Source organism: Epinephelus moara, chromosome 13 (assembly GCF_006386435.1).
Source record: "Epinephelus moara isolate mb chromosome 13, YSFRI_EMoa_1.0, whole genome shotgun sequence".
Lineage (NCBI taxonomy): Eukaryota > Metazoa > Chordata > Actinopteri > Perciformes > Serranidae > Epinephelus > Epinephelus moara.
In genome coordinates this window covers 32,638,654-32,657,753 of record NC_065518.1, presented here as the reverse complement: position 1 = coordinate 32,657,753, position 19,100 = coordinate 32,638,654, and the positions used below count along the sequence as shown (strand labels likewise).

Below are 19,100 nucleotides of genomic sequence, written 5' to 3'. Positions count from 1 at the left end.
TCTGTCCCATCCTTGTGAACATAATATCTCAAGAAAGCGTCATGGGAATTTCTTCAAATTTGATACAAATGTCCACTTGGTCTCATTCTCATGAACATGGTGTTGAGATGTCATGTTGGACATCTCAACACCATGAGGGAATTTCTTCAGATTTGGCACACAGGTTGACCTGCACTTGAGGATGAATAGATTAGCTTTTGGTGGTCAAAGGTCAAGGTCACTGTGACCATGTCTCTCAGTCTGGTGAACCTGATATCTGAAGAACACCCTCAGGGAATTTCTTCAAATCTGGCACAAACGTTCACTTGGACTCAACAATGAACTGATTGGATTTTGATGGTCAAAGGTCAAGGTCAGTATGACCTTGCATCTGTCTCATTCTCGTGAACAAGATAACTCAAGAACACTTTCAAGGAGTTTTTAAAATTTTGACACAAATGCATGCCGATGTATGCATAAATATTCTCACATAGAGAAACTCAGCCTAATTTTCTTCTCTTCCCCTTTCCTTCCACACTGTGGTGGTATCTCCACCCCTCTCCCTGTCACCAGGTGTGAGAAGCTGGCTGACCTGATCTGGCAGAACCGGCAGCAGATCAGACGCTGTGAACATCTTACCCAGCAGCTTCCTCTGCCTGGCCCCATGGAAGAACTGCTGAGCAAACTCAATGCTGACATCACCGATATCATCTCTGCGCTGGTTACCAGGTAAGAACTAGACTTAACCTCACAGTACTGTGTGAAGGACAGTGCCTGTGGACTGGCAGACTGGGCCACTGGTACACGCTTTTGAAAAGAATCAGTTCTGATATGGAGACTCCATCAGATTGATTTAGGAGGAGCAATACAAATTCAGAATAGTGACTAGGACTTTTCTTGTGAGGATGCAGGCAGGGTTATGATAGGAGTTTGTCCATCCAGTCTACATGTGTTTTGTGGAATTGGATAAGGCTGGAGTGGTTTGCAGTCAGTGATTTAAAGTGTGCCATTCATATTACTGACTTTATTTTATTTTTCTGCTAAGTAGAATTGACTCAACTAGTACCTTTTACATTACATTTAGCTGACACCATGATTAGTGTTTCCCCTGCTAATATGTTTGGGGAGCAGCCAGCTCCACCTGTTAAACCCCCACCTTGTCTGACTGATGAGGAATTTTTGATTTCCTTCACTTGATTTTATAAAATAAATGTACAGATATTAAGACACATATATGGTTGAAATAATTTCCCTTAATCATGAAAAGTTCAAATATTGTGTTTCTGACGACATGTTTTTTGTTTTTGCGCAAAAAGGTTGTTTTACCTTTTCATAGTACTTGTATCTTTTAAATATGTAGTCAAATCATTTGCTTCAGTTGTAGCAGGCGAAGTTACTGCAAGACACACTTGATTTAAGTTCTTTGAAAGAGACAAACACCATCAACCTGACAGCCAAGGATGCAGAAACATCAGACGCTGCCTCTGGACCCCCCAAAAAAAAACACAGGGGCTGACCGAGTAATAGTCTGTGGTCAAGCCAGCTATCACTCACATCTCCCCGGTCAAACCAGCTATGCGTTGAAACAGCAAAGGATACACATATGTCTATGTCACTTTTCAAAATAAGGTGTTAACACAGAATACATACATACTCTGTATGGAATAAAGATTATTTGGGTTATTCACAGGGAGCATAAAACATGTTATCTGTGGTCTTATAAATTATAAATAACAAATCCCACTAAATTGTTAGGAAGGTCATTAATTTTGAGTTGCTGGAAAATAATCCTGACAATAAAAGGACATCTCTGTCTACATACAGACCTAAAAATCAAGCAATTTTACTATATTAATGTGGAGACTTGCCAAAGTTAAAGTCCCACATAAAGTTCTCCTTTGTTCCTGGCTAACACCAGCAAACTTCGGATGACTTTATAAGTATCTGATCTGTTGTGTAGGACTATATGTTAATATCCCTTATTGCACACTTGAGACACTGCTAGAGACTCTGTGAGATGCTCAAGTGAGAGATGGCATCCTCTGGGTTATCAAGTGGGCGCCCTCCTTCCTTGTTGTTTCGCTGATTGGCCCATGACACCTCCAGAGGGTTCAGCAGTGAATCCCAGCGTCCCAGGTTCACCCCCTAGATGCCATCTACTCATTTGAGGGCCCAGGTGGAGTCCTTCCTCTTTATCCAAAGCCACTGACTCCCCTTTTCAGCGGCTCTGGAGAGGTCCTTGACCCTCGCACTCCCATCTCCTGGAGTAGCCTGGATGTTGAGGTGGCTACGAACCCTCTGCAGCCGTCTACCACTGGTTGTACCTTACCTGTCCAGCCTTGTTGTCGTACATTGGCTGCAAGCTCAGCATACCTCAGCTTCTTGCGCTCGTAGGCCTCCTCCACTGCACTCTCCCAGGGCAATGTCAGCTCGATAATGTACACGTGCCTGAGCGAGGCTGACCATAGCACAAGGTCTGGTCGCAAGTTGGTGGACATGATGTCAGGTGGAAAGCAGAGCTTCTGGCCCAAGTCTGCCAGCAGCTTCCAATACATGCCCTGCCTAGCTGCCCAGTGTCTCGAGGTGGTGAGACTGGCTTGACCATCGCCCTCCTGGACAAATGTTGTTGCCTGCCAGCGGGATGACGGGGAGGAAGGGCGTTGACACTTGTCTGTCGAGTTCCAACACTGCTGCAAGACACTTTAACACCTGGTTGTGCCGCCAGGTGTAACAGCCTTGGGTGAGGCTGGTCTTGCAGCCCACTAGGATGTGCTTAAAGCTGCCCTGTGGAGTTTTGCTCATTTGCGCCATCTGCCGTGTTTTTCCGAGTACTGCAACAAGAACAGTCAGCGTGCGCCGTTTGATGACGTCGGCAATACGAGTGATGCTCCCGGCTCCAGGCTACTGTATCGACCCAGGGGCAGTGGTGAGTGTGGTATGAGTGGAGTCAGCTGTCAGTCAGTGTGCGGGTTGGAGATTGGTGGAGCAGAGAGGGGGAGGGCTGCCCCGCTGGGTACTGTAAGTGAGTATGTGTGTATGAAGTGTGTGTGTTACGCTAGAAAGTCAGAGTTTGGGATGGAGACTCTTACGTGTTACCCCCTGGAGTGTTACCAGAGTTTTTGGAGTGCACAAATGAACGGGCATTTTTCCTGAACGCTACTCTGGTCTCCTGTTCGTGAGTGATTCATTACAATACAGACAGCTCGGCGGCAGAGCGGTGCGCTCTTGCGCTGCGGTAGCACATACACAATGGATGGGTTCGTCGGCCGAGGTCTGCGCTTTGCGCGCTCTGTGTGAAATGGGCTTTACTCTGGTTTGATTTCTGCGTTTGTCACTCTCTCGTTTTGCCTTTTTTCCTTCTTCTGAACGTCGAGGAGGTTGGGGAGGACCAGCGGGACCAGCTCCAGAGGCTTCGGAAGCTTTCCTGGGCCGTTTCTTTGGGTTTTCAGACATCTTTCAGTGGCTCCTCTGCTAGCCTCGTCGTCTCCGACATTTCCAACTGCGCATGCGCTCTTTGAACTCTACGTCAAATGCATGATTTCCTGTGCGACAGCATGGGAATGTCGCTCCTGAGAGGCAATAGCGCTTCTAAGCAAACCAGAGACTGTTGTGTGGTGGAGATGCGTTCAATGATCATCCTAATAACTCGTTTGGCAGTGGCTGTAATGTAACGGACATTGGTTTATATGTAAAAACTCCACAGGGCAGCTTTAAGTGTTGCTGGACTTGGACAGAATGGGCATGTGGGGTCTTCACCATACCACTGGCTGAGGTTTTTGGGAGATGGAAGGACATCGTAGGCAGCCCTGATGGTAAAGCTTGCCCTGAATGCCTCCATTTCCCACAGCTCTTGCCAGGAGATCTTCCTCTTCTCCACTCCTTCCCACGTCATCCACTGCCCTTGCTTTGCCTGCGCTGCAGTCTTTGCACACCTTTCTGTTTTCTCTTCCCGATGCACCTCCTGAACCACCAGCTTGCGTCTCTGGGATGGAGTGGCCTTGTTTCAGGCTGGTGTGCTGTCCCCAAGACCACTCCTCCCCTGCTGCACTCGGCCAACAATGTCCTTGTGCTTTAGCGCTGCCTTTGCCTGCTCAGTTGCAGCCAGTGGAGTCCACTTCCTCCCAGTAGCCAGGATGGGGGCAGCTTGGGCTACAAATGGATCACTCGAATCCAGTAGCATCATCCCCAGTCTTACTTTGGTGCACTTGTACTCCTCTGATAGACTGGTAATGGGCAGGTCTAACATTCCCTTGCCATGGAGCCCAATACTGCCGAGGCACCTGGGAAGGCCAAGCCACTTCCTTGCATATGATCTGACCAGTCTCTCGAGCTTTTCCACCTTTGAGTTCAGAACTTCATAAAGGGTTAAGGGCCACATGAGGCATGGAAGTAGTCAGAACTGCATGCACCAGAGCTTCAACTTGCCAGGAAGCATGGTTCTGTTGATGTTCTCCAGGCCGCTGGCTACGTCCTTCCTGAGCTGATCTACTTGCTCTTTGCCTTTGAGAGAGGCGTCGTACCATCGACCTAGGCTCTTCACAGGCTTCTCGGAGACAGTTGGAATAGCCTCATCGCCAGTATGAAAGCCAGCTCAATGTTTTATTGAAGCTTTCTCAGCAGCCGCACTGTTTAAGTCTTGGTTGTGGTGAGTGTTGTGAGGTCATCCATGTATGCTCTGACAGGTGGCAGCCTCAGACCAGGTCTTATTCCCTGTCCTTGCGATTCAATGCCCGAATGATCACCTCTATGGCCATGACCCCCACTTCCAGATGTTGCCATGCTGTGGTGTGTTCTGCCGTTGACAAGCAGAGCTGCATGTCTTGGAAGTAGGCCTTGACAAGGTTTGTGAGAGCTGCTGGGACCCTGAAGAAGTCGAATGCTGTCCACAGGAGGTTGTGAGGGACTGAGCCAAAGTTTGCTAACTTTGTCAAAAAATATATTCAGATGTCTTAATTTTTATCTTATCAATTGGATATTATTCAATTAAAATTTTACCATGTACCCCATCCATCTGTGCTGCACCACCAAACTCCACCCCCTGGTCCTCACCATCCCCATCCAAGACATTTGATCTAGTTAAAAAACTGATTCATGTCCTATTCATACACATCCCATGATTCCATCACTTCTCAAGCACCGGACATCCACAGATGCTTTTCTTCACCCTGTTCATATGGGAGACACTCAGGGGGTGGGGCTTAACAATCTATGTTCAGCCACCCTCATCTCTCCTTTATCAAAAACACAGTCTGCAGTGTAGTTCCATATTTACACTGCTACTAAACCACAGAATTACACTACAGTTGCATTGCCCAATTATTGAATAACGTTAAGTTTCTGCTTTACTTCTCTCTTTATACTCGCTCTCTCCCTCTGTCTTGCTCACCTGAAACACGGTCACTCTCTGTTTAAAATAGTAATTCATTAACCTGTTAATATACTCATCAAATTATTAATTGAATAACTATTCTATTCCAGATTATTCCAAGTGAAATGCCTTGTTCCACACATAAGTTGTTTTCAGCCTCAATTTTTCGCCATCAGCTGGCAGTACACGGCAAAAAGCCTGCCTTCCTTTTCTTGTCATTTCATGTATTTGTAAGGGACCATGTACAATAACAGTTACCTCAAGCAAGGAGTTGATTTGTTGTTGCAGATGTAGCTACTAGCTACTCCCCATCTGCAATCCTTCCTCTGTATAGCAGAGGTGTAACTGTGTCACTATGCTGTTGTGTTGTTGCTGTTCAACTGGCTGTTATACAGGTGGTATCACACTGCTTAGACTCCTTGAGAACATTATTGTAAGGATGTTGAAATGAAACTGACTTGGAGAAATGCAGATTCTGTCCTGCCCACTGAGCAATGGGAGAGTTTTTTACTCTTGTAAGGATACTGAATAGGTCATGGTTTTTCCCTGTCTGGTCTTTATGTGCTTTCTGGACTTACATTTGGTATTAACGTGCATCTAGGGTGATGCGATCACAAGTGGACAGCTTAAAGTCTGTCTGTTCATACCTGGCATTGGAATGCACCTTGAGTGACCTCTTGTGATCAGATATCACTTCCCTGCTTCATACACAAATTAACCTGTACTTAAAGCTGTCCTTTTTTGATCCAATCAACCAGGATCCATGTTAATACCAGTTGTAAACGGGGCCTAAAATACGGCATATTCTTAATATCTTGTGGGGTTTGCTGCAAGAGAGTGCAGAGACCAATACAACAAGCAGTTTTTGTCCTTGTATAATTGAAGTGAGAGCTGTGTGTGTTCATGGCAAGAAGCAGTTCTGTGTGGTTGAATGATTTTGTCAGTGTTGTGCCTTCTCACTGATTCTCTTTTTGGTTGTTATGGAAAGAATCTCTCAACCTTAACTGAGCTAATGTCCAATCATCAATATCACTACCTCTGGATAATTGAAATCCTCCAATGAGAGAAAATGTTGACCAACCCAGCATGTCATTGTCCCCTCTTCTCTTCAGCACCTTTATCATTGAAAAGCAGCCGCCCCAGGTGTTAAAGACCCAGACCAAGTTTGCAGCCACAGTGCGCCTTCTGGTGGGGGGGAAGCTCAACGTCCACATGAATCCACCTCAGGTCAAGGCTGTCATTGTTAGCGAGCAGCAAGCCAAAGCTCTGCTGAAGAATGAGAGCACGCACAGGTGAGGAGCACATGCCAGCATGGAGACTTGTGACAATGATAAATGTACAGGTAAAAAACATGGACATTCAGCTGATAAAAGGCAAAAAGAATGGGTGATTATACCAGGTACATCGTCAGATCTTAAAGAGGCAATTGGTAATCACTACACAAATAAAAATAGTGTCATGGTGGTTTAGTCATTATTTGAGATTAACAGTTAAATGAATTATCTTCAGATAGCAATATTTCCGGCTAAAGGTACTAAGAGTGTGTTAATCCTTTACAACTGTTTTCTTTTGCCTTGGTAGTGAAAGCAGTGGAGAAATCCTTAACAACAACTGTGTAATGGAGTATCACCAAGCCACTGGCACCCTAAGTGCACACTTCAGAAACATGGTAAGCTTCGGCTTAGATTTTATATATATATGTGTGTGTGTGTGTGTGTGTGTCTATATATATATATATATATATATATACATATATTCATTCATATTCATTATATTTAACACTGCCTTGGTAAGAACATTATATTCAACACAGTTAAGGCTATATATTTTCTTTTCCAAATGTAACATATCCTTCGGTTCTTAACGCGTACTGAACCGAAGGCCTTATACCGGTTCAATATGTATTGTATTGTTACACCCCTAGTGTATATCTACAGCCTGATGTATCTTATTCCTCTCAGCTTGTCAAAAAAGCAAATTGAAATACCTTCATAACATCTGCCTGATACACAGCCACTCTCCAGAGATTAATAATGTGGTTGTTCAGTTATTTTTAGAATGCACTACATTGGCTATGTATTGTTATGAAGGAACATGACTCCAATCTTTTCCTGTCTTCTTACAGTCACTGAAGAGGATCAAGCGTTCAGACCGTCGAGGTGCAGAGTCAGTGACGGAGGAGAAGTTCACAGTTCTGTTTGAATCACAGTTCAGTGTCGGGGGCAACGAGCTGGTCTTCCATGTCAAAGTAATCAGATGGGACATTTGACCTTTCCACCGTCTTAGTCTTATTTGGAAGATATTAAAAACTAATTCAAGTTCAACAAGAGATATGTGGCTTTGTCCAAGATTTCTCAAGTCTGATATTTTCTGGCATTAACCATTTATTAATACTCCATAAGTTTGAATCCAGAAGACTCTTCTTCTTCTTCTGTAAATCTTTTATTGTCTCTGTTGCTGTGTCTTTAAACTGCAGACTTTATCACTGCCTGTAGTAGTGATTGTCCATGGCAGCCAGGACAACAACGCCACAGCCACAGTCTTGTGGGACAATGCCTTTGCTGAGCCGGTGAGTTTGCTGTACATGGATGGTTGATGGTTTTCCATATTGGTGTTTTTTTTTTTTTACTTCACCATGTCAGGTTGTGACTGTATCAAGTAATCGTTCGCCATAACCTCAAACACAGTGTCAGCTTGTCAGGTTTTAGTTAGCATAATATGCTATTGAAAGGTTAGTTTTGTCATTTTCTTTTCCATATTTTTCACTCTTCCGTGTCTCCTCAGGGCAGGGTGCCGTTCATCGTGCCAGACAAGGTGTTGTGGCCCCAGCTATGTGAGGCCCTCGATATGAAGTACAAGGCAGAAATGCACAGTGGGCGTGGCCTGTCGGAGGATAACCTGGTCTTCCTGGCACAGAAAGCTTTTACAAGCAGCAGTAACAACCCTGAGGATTACCGTAACATGACCATATCCTGGGCCCAGTTCAATCGGGTGAGGCGTGCTTGTTTCCACAGCTCAATAGCTGAATGTAAAATTAAACACAAAAAGTCTGGCCTCTTGTGTACATGTAAACACACTGATGGAGTATGTTCAATCTGTACAGGAGAGCTTACCTGGACGCAACTTCACCTTCTGGCAGTGGTTTGATGGAGTTGTGGAGCTCATGAAGAAACATCTCAAGCCGCACTGGAATGATGGGTAATGACTCATCCTGAGTTCTTTGGCAAGAAACTGTTTTATGTTTATTCCTCACATTATTCTGCCTTGTCAAAACCTGGTGCCTACGTTACCCATAGTGCAACTCGCCTGCCGACAGTTTGGTCGGAGATGGGGGTGTGTCCACAGACTTTGCAAAAAAAAATTAAAAAATGGACACAGTGACATCATCTGTTAATTGCTGTCTCCTGTTTTTAAACTTCAAGTTTGAAATTTTGCTTTCACCATCTTGGATGTTTGAAGCCAGAGGTGACTATATTTGGACGAGGGTGGAGATAACCATAGCTGTAAATGCATCATGCTAACCAAGCTGGCAACAAGTGTCAGGGTTAACAGTGATAATGAAAATGCTCATTTTTGTTAGCAAAAATGGGCTTAATACCATTAACACAAAATACTTACTGGAAAAAATGAATATCCGACTCCTCAGAGGGTCTGTGAGTAGGGGCGGGAATCACCAGAGAATCCTTGACACAATATTATGATGATACTTAGGTCACAATACAATATTATTGTGATTTTAAATATGTTGCAATATGCAGAGTATTGCGATAACATATATTGCGATATGTTGTGATTTATTACCTTTTTTCAACTGTAAATTATTTCCCCAAAGGAAAACTTTGTCAACATCTGTTTTATCTAATAAGATTAAGTTTTCAGCTTGTTCATCTCACTTCAGCCATTTTTTTGCAGCAAAATGCATGTAGTGGACTGAAAAAGCTATTGATTATATTATTCTAGCACGCCTCCTAAAGTTTAATTTGTATTTGTAATAATAATAATTGATATAATAAAAAATAATAATAAATGGCCCTGCATGAGGATATGATATTGCCACACAAAAATATTGCGGTACTATGCTGTATCAATTTTTTCCCCCACCCCTATCTGTTGAACAAGAATTTTTAGGTGACCAACATGTAACCATTAACTTTCATGAACTGAAAACATACTGTAATCACAACAGCTAGAGCTACCCCTATAATCTATGAATCTGGGCTTACGCCATGGTTACGTTACCTAACCAATGTTGTCACCCTGGTAGGAACCTGTCAATGGAAAGCACCCACTGTCACTCAAAGTGGCCATGTCCTTAATTATGCATAGCTTTAATCCTTAACCCTTAATGACATTTAAACAGGTGAATTTTATGTAAATTCACTCCCTGTACAGTTGTCATTAACATGGAAATTAGCTTTTGAGACCAAAATCGATTTTTTTTTTTTTTTAATTTTGTACCAGGCTGTAAACATGTTTATTTCTGCTGTAAAGTTGGGCATTTAAACATGGGGGTCTATGGGCCTTGACTCGCTTTAGAGCCAGCCTCTGCCTCACCTTGTGTGTAAATATGTGTGTTAATAGGGCCATCTTGGGCTTTGTAAACAAGCAGCAGGCACAGGACATGCTGATGTCCAAACCCAACGGCACCTTCTTGCTGCGATTCAGCGACTCTGAGATTGGAGGCATCACCATTGCCTGGGTGGCTGAGAACCCCAACAAACCAGGTACCCAACTGCTGTGCTGCTTTTAAAGCTCTCGTACACTAAGTGCAGTTCTTACGGGGATTCATTCTAATTAATTAATCCTTCATTAAATTAACATATAACTAAATGAAATGCATACAAAAACTGCTCTGCTGAAATGCAGCATTTCTTTTGTTTGCTTGAGTATGATTTTCTGCAGTCAGTATTGGCCCTTAATTCCACCTTTGTGCTTATGTGCTCATGCATTCATACATTCATAACATGAAAAGTGTATATAAATCATCTTAATCCCTGCAACAGGATTATATCATGCCTTGATAAATCCAGTGATTGTAATTCTTGGCTGTGTCTGTCTTTTGCTAGGTGAGAGGCTGGTCTGGAATCTGTTGCCTTATACAACTAAGGACTTTTCTATTCGTTCCCTGGCTGACCGCATCAGTGACCTGAACCACCTTCTGTTTCTCTACCCTGACCGGCCCAAAGACGAGGTCTTTGCCAAGTACTACACCCCTCCACTTTGTATGTATCATTTATGCTAATTTCTATTCACACCCAACATCACTGTTATGGGCCAAATACACATCTGCCAATATCATCAATGAAATGAAAAATGCTTTGTTGGCATCTCCAGTACATGGATGGCACTGTAAAGTTGAAAAGACTATGCAATGTAGATTTTAAAGCCGTGTCTCTGTTGCAGCAAAAGCAGTGGATGGATATGTCAAACCACAGATCAAACAAGTAGTGCCAGAGTAAGTTGTTCTTTTTCTTTCTTTTCTGAAACTGTCACAGTTAAATCACTTAAAACTGACAGGACTTAATAACTAACAAAATAATGTGAAAAGTGAGGGTATCTGAATATTTTCTGAATGCACTGTGGACGTGTCATTTAATTTGTGTCTTGAAGTTGAGATGCACATGATTCCATGATGCTGCCATGATGTTGCCTTGATGATGCCATGATGATGCCATGAAGTTGCCATGATGTTATTCAAAGAATATGGTTGCAATTAACAGAAGATTATTGCATTGCTATGAACTATACACCACCTAGTTACTTATTGTATTTTTGACTGTCCTGTAGCTTTGGATTGTATTTTTAGATTAGGGTTATGTAGTGGCGCTGGTCATGGCGACACGCAGCAGCAGTGTGTGAGATGAGCGTTGGTGTGGCTGTTTAAAGTGGCTGTTTTAATTGTTCTTACTAACTTTTTTAACTAACTCTTTTTAACCACTTGTGGAGGATAATGGCAGCAAGGACTCACTCTAGTTTGGGGGGCATCCTTTTCCTTCTGACGTTTTTAAGTCACATTTTACTTGGTGCTTGTGAGCATGGGAAACCTCTCCAGTACAGCCGTGACTTCTTATTTCTGCTCCGTGACTCCGGGAAGGGCATCGTGGATTCCTTGACAGCTTTACCCACGGATATTAACCGGCTGAATCCTTCTACGGGGAACCGGAGCTGGTCATCCGGGCCGAAACGCACCAGGAAATGGGGGAGACGCGGCGGTCTGCGCCAGAGGCTTAAGCGGCAGGGACACCATCGGATACCGCTGCCCACTGTCATCCTGGCTAACGCTCAGTCGCTCCGGAACAAAGTGGAGGAGCTTCAGGGCAACGTCAGGTACCTTGCAGAGTACAGGGACACCTGTGTCCTGGTCCTCACGGAGACCTGGCTTAAGGAGCATGATCCATCCCCGGATCTGGAGATCGATGGATTTGGAGTTCCATACCGCCTTGACAGAGACCCCGCAGTGACCGGCAAGTCACTTGGCAGGGGTGTGTGTCTCTATGTTAATAAAAACTGGTGTACTACGGTGGTTGTCAGGGAGACATTATGCACCAAAGACATTGAACTATTGTCTGTATCAATGCTACCCCATTATTTACCCAGAGAATTCCCACAGTTATTCATCACTCTGGTTTATATTCACCCAAAGGCTAACGGCGATGTAGCCACTAGGGCTATGCTAAAAACCGTGCAGCGGCTGCAGGGGATAGCACCGGATGCACCGCAGTTTATATTGGGCGATTTTAATCATTGTAAACCATCAAAGTCCTTGTGTAACTTTTACCAATATGTGACGTGTCCCACTCGACATGGAAAGTGTCTGGACCTTTGTTTTGGTTCCATAAAGGGAGCGTACAAATCTTTCAGAAGAGCTCCGCTGGGTATGTCGGACCACAGTGCGGTGTACTTAGTTCCGTCTTACAAATCTGTCCTGAAGAGAAACAAGCCAGAGAGACGTTTGGTTCCGGTTTGGTCGGAGGAATCAATTTACTGTCTCCAAGATTGCTTTCATGATACGGACTGGGATCTGTTTATAAATGTCTGTGAGGACCTGGATGAACTCACTGATGTTGTCTCCTCATATGTTTCCTTTTGTGAGAGCTCTATAATTGGATCACCCTAGGGCTGTGTTCTTTCACCTTTATTATTTGTTTTATATACAAATGAATGCCAGAGTCAACATGTGGGGCGACACATTGTTAAATTTGCAGATGACTCTGTCATTGTGTCCCTGCTGAGCAGTGACGACCTGGAGCATGGACCTGAAGTGAAGGAATTCATGGACTGGTGCAGCTCTTCCTTCCTACATATCAATGTAGCAAAAACTAAAGAGGTGTTGGTTGACTTTCGGAAAAATTCCAGTCATCTCCCCTGTTATGATTGAGAATGAAGCAGTGGAGCTGGTCAACAATTACAAGTACCTTGGGACTTATATAGATGACAAGCTGACCTTTGAGACTCAAGTTGATGCTGTGTGTAAAAAAGGCCCACCAGCGCATGTATTTTTACAGGAAGCTGCGTAATTTTAATGTTGATAGCACTTTTATGCGGATGTTTTACTCTTGTTTTATTGAATCCATCCTCACCTTCTCCTTCATTTGTTGGTACGGCTCCCTCTCCCTCAGAAACAAAAACAGACTGCAGGGTATTGTAAGAGTGTGCAGCAAAATTGCAGGTATTAGCCTGAATGACCTCACTGCCCTTTACCAGCTCAGAACTTTAAGCAAAGCCCGTTCCATCCTCGGGGACCAGAGCCACCCCTTGGCTGGTGAATTCCTGCTACTTCCGTCGGGGCGTAGGTACATCCTGCCAAAATGCAGGACTAACAGACTAAAACATTCCTTTGTCCCTGCTGCTATTGCTCTCCTGAATAAGTGACTGACCTGCTCTTCATTTTTTTTGTTGTCTCTGGTTATTTATTGTTGTCTGAGTGATGGTTGTTGAATTGTTTGTTTAGTACTGCTGGCTGTACAACAAATTGCCCCACGGGGATAATAAAGACTCCTTGAACCTTGAACCTAGATGTTTGTTTGTAGTTAGTTAACCCATAATAAGTCTGTGGAACCTGTAAGAGTTAACTGTTGAGGTGGTGTAAAGCACACTGAAAGTATAGTTGCCATTAAATGTATGTCTATAAGGTATAACAAAATTAATTTTTGACCAACACCTGCCAGCCAGTCAAAAATGAGTGTTATTCTTAGTAAAATATGTCATTATTATAAGGTGTTGTAAGTCAGTCATTAGGGCTAGACATGCCACATATTATTTTATTGATTAATATATCCATGATCTCATACGTCCCTCGCAGATTCACCACCCCGAACCCTGAACCCAGTGGAGGAACTCCTACATTCATGGACCAAACCCCTTCTCCGTCTGTGAGCCACCCCAACAACTTTGGTGTCTACCCTTCTATGTAAGCACATTCCTCTTTTATTTATGTATTTTATTTACCTGTAGGGAGTTTATTTGTTTTTTTATGGTATTGCTGCAGCTATTTAAAGGACAACTTCGGTATTTTTCAACCTGGGCTCTATTTCCCCATGTGTATGTGTGCGTATGATTCATGGGTACCACTCGTTCTAAAATTGGTTCAGTATTGAGCTGCGAAACAAGCTAAAACGGTAATGGGCGCAAATGCATCCCATATAAAAGTGCTTTTTTTTTCGCCACTGACCAGTTCAGATCGCCAGTGCTATCTCTGTAGATAGCATATTGTAGCGGCCTTGGGGCAGTGGTGACTGTGAATGAGTGGAGTCAGCTGTCAGTCAGTGTTGGAGCAGAGGCGGAGGGCGTCCCCGCTCGGTATTGTAAATGAGTATGTGTGTGTGAAGTGTGTGTTTTTTCGCCACTGACCGGTTCAGATCGCCAGTGCTATCTCTGTAAATAGCATACTAACTTAGCCTTTCCCTTACCTCTGGGCTGTGTGATGTCACGAGCTTTGCTCCATTGAGTCTGTAGCTCTCTCTACTCGTGGGACAGCCGTTTTCTTGAGGAAGAGGTGTTTCGGGATTGGATGTCTTCTCTTCTTCGGCTGGCAGTAGTCATCTTGGGAGAAGTGAGCACTGCAGACCCGATGGTCTGCAAGGCGCAGTGTCTGGAGAGGAGTGTTAGCATCCATTTGTAGCACAACTAGCCACAACTTCAGCATCTCGCCGTCCGACAAAGGCAGCCTATGAAAGCTGTAACTTACGGGGTGTTGTGCGACATCCTGTTCTTGCGTTCGGGAAAAAGGCCCGTTTATTTAAGCACTCCAAAAACTCCGGTAACACTCCAGAGGATAGCACGTAAAAGACTCCGTCCTCTGACTCTTCTAGCGTAACACACACTTCACACACACATACTCATTTACATTACCAAGTGGGGATGCCATCCGCCTCTCTGCTCCAAGACTGACTGACAGCTGACTCCACTCATTCACACTCACCACTGCCCCAGGGCCGCTACAATATGCTATCTACAGAGATAACACTGGCGATCTGAACCGGTCAGTGGCAAAAAAAAGCACTTTTATACGGGACGCATTTGCCCCCATTACCGTTTTAGCTTGTTTTGCGGCTCAATACTGAACCAATTTTAGAACGAGTGGTACCCATAAATCATACGTACACATACACATGGGGAAATAGAGCCCAGGTTGAAAAATACCGAAGTTGTCCTTTAAAATGGCTATTAGCGATATTTTTAAGATAACACTGTATCAAATGACAATCTTAATGGTGTCTCTCATAGTGATGAACCTATACAGAATTGTGAGTTAAATCCGTAGCTTTCCTCGACTTTACTGAGAGCTTTATAGACCACTCTGACATCATGCTAACAACAGTCACGTCTGGGTAGACAACTGGCATTTGATTACATTTGCGGACATATGTTAAATCTGCAAACTTGCTGATTTCTGTTGTCATTATCAGCCGTAACTGTGTTGTTTAAAGATATATAGTTAAACACAGTGGTCCGACCAATCCAATGTTTCTGCTGTGCTTATTTTTTGTACCCTGCTGCTTTGCTAGCATTTTAGATAAACCAAATCTACTTGCAAAGAAGCCCAGCAATGTACTTCTGTTGACAGGGGCCACAGCAAAACATATTTTAGCAACCTTAACAAATTGAAAGCAGTGTTAACTGTACGCTATATTTGAATATTTGTTCTGCTTTAACTTACACACTAAACAATCAAGGCTGCTGTGGAAAAGCAATTCAGTGAACTACTAAGTAAAATTACTATTTTTGTCAATGGAGTCGGGAGGCTTTGATATAATGGTTTCAGTTAACAGTCAGAAAAGTCTGTCTTACAGCAAGGTAAAGCAGTAAAAAATATTGTAAATGTAGCAACACTTAAACTGATATTGCTTTTTTAGGTGGCTAAAAACTTGCCAATTAGGCAGTGTTTGCTCAGTGCCGTTTGATTTTATGTACATGGTGCTAGGATTTTATACCTAGAGGTTAATGTAGATAAACATTGTGATTCAGTCTATAGTGAGTTTAAGCTCATTGTTTTTTAACTTTACTGTTTTGGTTCACTCTCACTTCTCTCAGTGTCGTGTTCGGCAGTAGCAGGCAGCTGTTAAGAGAGAAAATGCTCTGATAAAGCCACTGCACACTACCACCACTCCTAATGAATGATAAGGCTGCTCTGTAACTGCTGGATGTGTTAATAAGCAACTGTTGGCTAACGAGTTCACCATATAAGTCAATGTTGTGTTCACAACTTGTTTTCACTGCCCCCAAATGGCCAAAAACATCAGTTATTTCAGGTTTAAGTAAAGCTCCAGTGTGTAGGATTCAGAGCCATCTATTGGCATAAATGGAATATAATAAACTTAACCATGTTTTCATTAGTGTATAATCACCTGAAACTAAGAATCAACGTTTTCATCACTGGTGCCGTAATAGAGGGGACAGCGAGACTTTTTGTCCCCCATCTTTTTGTGCGCACAAGAAGACTCCGCGGGCTCTATTATTGTGAACCTAGGGGTCAGCCAGCTCGCAGTCAGGTGCACCCTGTCAAGTGTGTCGGGAGCGTACCAAACACACCTTTGGTCATTTTGGCACACCTGTGGCGCACTTGGGCAATGGGCAGGGGTGGGATCAGAAAGAACCTAGGTGGGTACATTAAAAGCTGTGAAAATCATGGCTTATTACATTCACTACTTTCACCCCATCTAATCACAGCTTTCTCTGTCATGATGCACTGACATTTTTGGGAACCCGAAACTTGTTGTGGTCTGGGCCTTGGGACAAATGTGAAGCTCCAGGCAACATTTTGGCCATTCTTGTGCTGGGCAGCCGTTACCCCACTTAACTGGTGTTTAGAATAGATTCACTGGGTCAAAGACTGACTGGAACAGACAGTCCTGAAAGAGTTAAAAGCACAGCGTGAAGTTTTAAGAGATTCACAATTTCTCATGAAGCTGTGTGAACTTTTTTCAATCTGTCCTGTCTCCAAAATGCCTGTTGATGTGCAGAAGAAACTATGTAGAATAAGCACTGAGGGATGTGAGGTTATTTTAAAACGCTGATGCAGGTTGCACAAATTGTAAGCAGTATATCTGCTGTGCATAATTGCAGTTCAACAGAGAGCAACATCACTCTAAGTAGAGCCTGCAGAAGGAACAGATATCTGCTGCCTTTAGACGGCTGTCAAGAAAGTCCCCTGTGTAAGGCCTACAGTAAAGGTTCACCAGAGAACATGAGTGTTGATATTTACATGTTGAAAAGAACCTTTCCCAGCATCTGCAAGCTGTTATAGCAAGGAGAAAGAGCCCAACTTGGTTAGAGCATGCAGTCTCCTTATGACATGACGCCTTCATCTTTGCCCCACTGTGTTTAACCAAGTCGGCACCTCTGGTTTTTTTACCTTAGAATGAATGAGTGTTTATATTTACATGAATGGCAGGTCCTCTTCCACGGAGTCCGCCATGTTGTTTCTATAGCAGCCCAGAACCAACAAATCAAACACTGACTCTAAATAAGGGGTATTAGGTTTTCATGTCGACCACCATAATTCTCCTACATGTAGTCAGCGCCCTCACCACTAGATCCTACACACTTGACCTTTAAGTAAAGGTTGTTAACCCTTCATCCACTACTGTGAGCCAGCTGTGTGTGAATATGTCCATAAACACAGACAATCAGTGTAGTATAAGCAGAATATAAATGAGGAGTAATAAATATACTGCTCAGAGTTGTACTAACAAATTTGTTCTCTTGTCTTTCTGGAAAAAAAATAAATAAATATGAGTACAGTAAAGGGTCTAAAGCCAACAACTGTGAGAAACAATTTTATGTTTTAGCTTAATGTTTCATGGGAAACTCACGGGATATTTGTCTGTCAGTCCCCAAAATACTACTACTACTACTACTACTACTACTTCTACTAATGATGATGATGATGATGATGATGATGATGATGATGATAATGATAATAATAATAATAATAATAATAATGATCTTTGTTTCTATAGCACCTTTAATGCAAGAAATGCAGAACAAAGTGCTTTATAATAAGGGCATTATCCATGCTTCACATGAAAATAGACAGAATAAACATAAAACAGAACTGATTCATAAAATCATAGAATTGTAAAACTATAATCATAAAATCAAGTAAAATTTTAAAAGCGTTGCAGCGGCGTGAAGCATAAATAGAAGTGTCAGACCTGAATCAGGAAAGTCAGAGCTAGTTAAAAGATAAAGTGAACCGATCCATTTTTAGCTTTCTTTTATAAATATTTAGTGCGCTAGCTACCTTGATATCTATACGTAGTGTGTTCCATAGCTTTAGGGTGTTATTGACAAAGGAATCATCCCCAATCTTCTTCCGGCTGTTGCTGGGAACCTCCAATAAACCAGCAGCAGATGATCGCATTGTTCTTGGAGGCAAACAGTTAACAAGGGAGTTAGCAATGTAGCTGGGTCCCAGCCCATTTAGTGCTTTGTATACAAGGAGGAGGAGCATAAAATAAAGTCTAAATGTAACAGGAAGCCAGTGCAGAGCAGCTCAGACTGGCCTGATGTGCTCTCTCCTCTTGGTTCAGGTTAATAGCTGAGCTGCAGAGTTTTGAATGAGCTGAAGTCTCTCAGTGGTGTTTTTTGGAAGGCCAGAAAAAAGTGCATTACAGTAGTCAAGTGGGCTTGAAATAGGCTTGGATCAATTTCTTGGCATCTTTTCCATTTAGTAATGGCCATACCTTAGCTATGTTTCTGAAGTGGAAAAATATGTTTTTGTTGTTAATGTGGGACTTGAAGCTTAGATCTTAGATCACCAATATTACACCAAGACTTGTCACCAGATTTAATCCAGGGAGTTAAATTCCCCAGATTATTAAGCAGTATTTCTCTTTTTGTTTTAGGGCCAGCAGCTGGATTTCAGTTTTATCTTCATTAAACTTTAAGTACTATTTAAGAAATTGTTGCTCATCCATTTATTTATTGCCAAAAGACAGGTAGTAAGGGAGTTTATGGCTGCAGCGCTGTTTGGCTCAGCAGAGATGTACAGTTGCGTGTCATCCGCATAACTATGGAAACAAACATTGTGTTCTCTAATCAATCAATCAATCAATTTTATTTATAAAGCCCAATATCACAAATCACAATTTGCCTCACAGGGCTTTACAGCATACGACATCCCTCTGTCCTTATGACCCTCGCAGCGGATAAGGAAAAACTCCCCAAAAAAACCCCTTTAACGGGGAAAAAAAACGGTAGAAACCTCAGGAAGAGCAACTGAGGAGGGATCCCTCTTCCAGGACGGACA

The 19,100-nt window shown here is 43.0% G+C and overlaps 1 protein-coding gene across 2 annotated transcripts in view; it reads left to right on the top strand.

Moving 5' to 3' along the window:
- LOC126399319 (signal transducer and activator of transcription 5B-like) overlaps nucleotides 1-19,100 on the top strand; it is a 43,749-nt gene that overhangs the window by 17,841 nt on the left and 6,808 nt on the right. For both annotated transcript variants that reach the window (XM_050059160.1, XM_050059161.1), the window contains exons 8-18: nucleotides 553-708; nucleotides 6,460-6,639; nucleotides 6,929-7,016; nucleotides 7,473-7,595; nucleotides 7,824-7,916; nucleotides 8,132-8,338; nucleotides 8,451-8,545; nucleotides 9,929-10,071; nucleotides 10,414-10,569; nucleotides 10,751-10,802; nucleotides 13,650-13,757. In XM_050059160.1, the coding sequence (XP_049915117.1) occupies nucleotides 553-708; nucleotides 6,460-6,639; nucleotides 6,929-7,016; nucleotides 7,473-7,595; nucleotides 7,824-7,916; nucleotides 8,132-8,338; nucleotides 8,451-8,545; nucleotides 9,929-10,071; nucleotides 10,414-10,569; nucleotides 10,751-10,802; nucleotides 13,650-13,757 (1,401 nt within the window). The remainder of the gene's footprint in view (nucleotides 1-552; nucleotides 709-6,459; nucleotides 6,640-6,928; nucleotides 7,017-7,472; nucleotides 7,596-7,823; nucleotides 7,917-8,131; nucleotides 8,339-8,450; nucleotides 8,546-9,928; nucleotides 10,072-10,413; nucleotides 10,570-10,750; nucleotides 10,803-13,649; nucleotides 13,758-19,100) is intronic.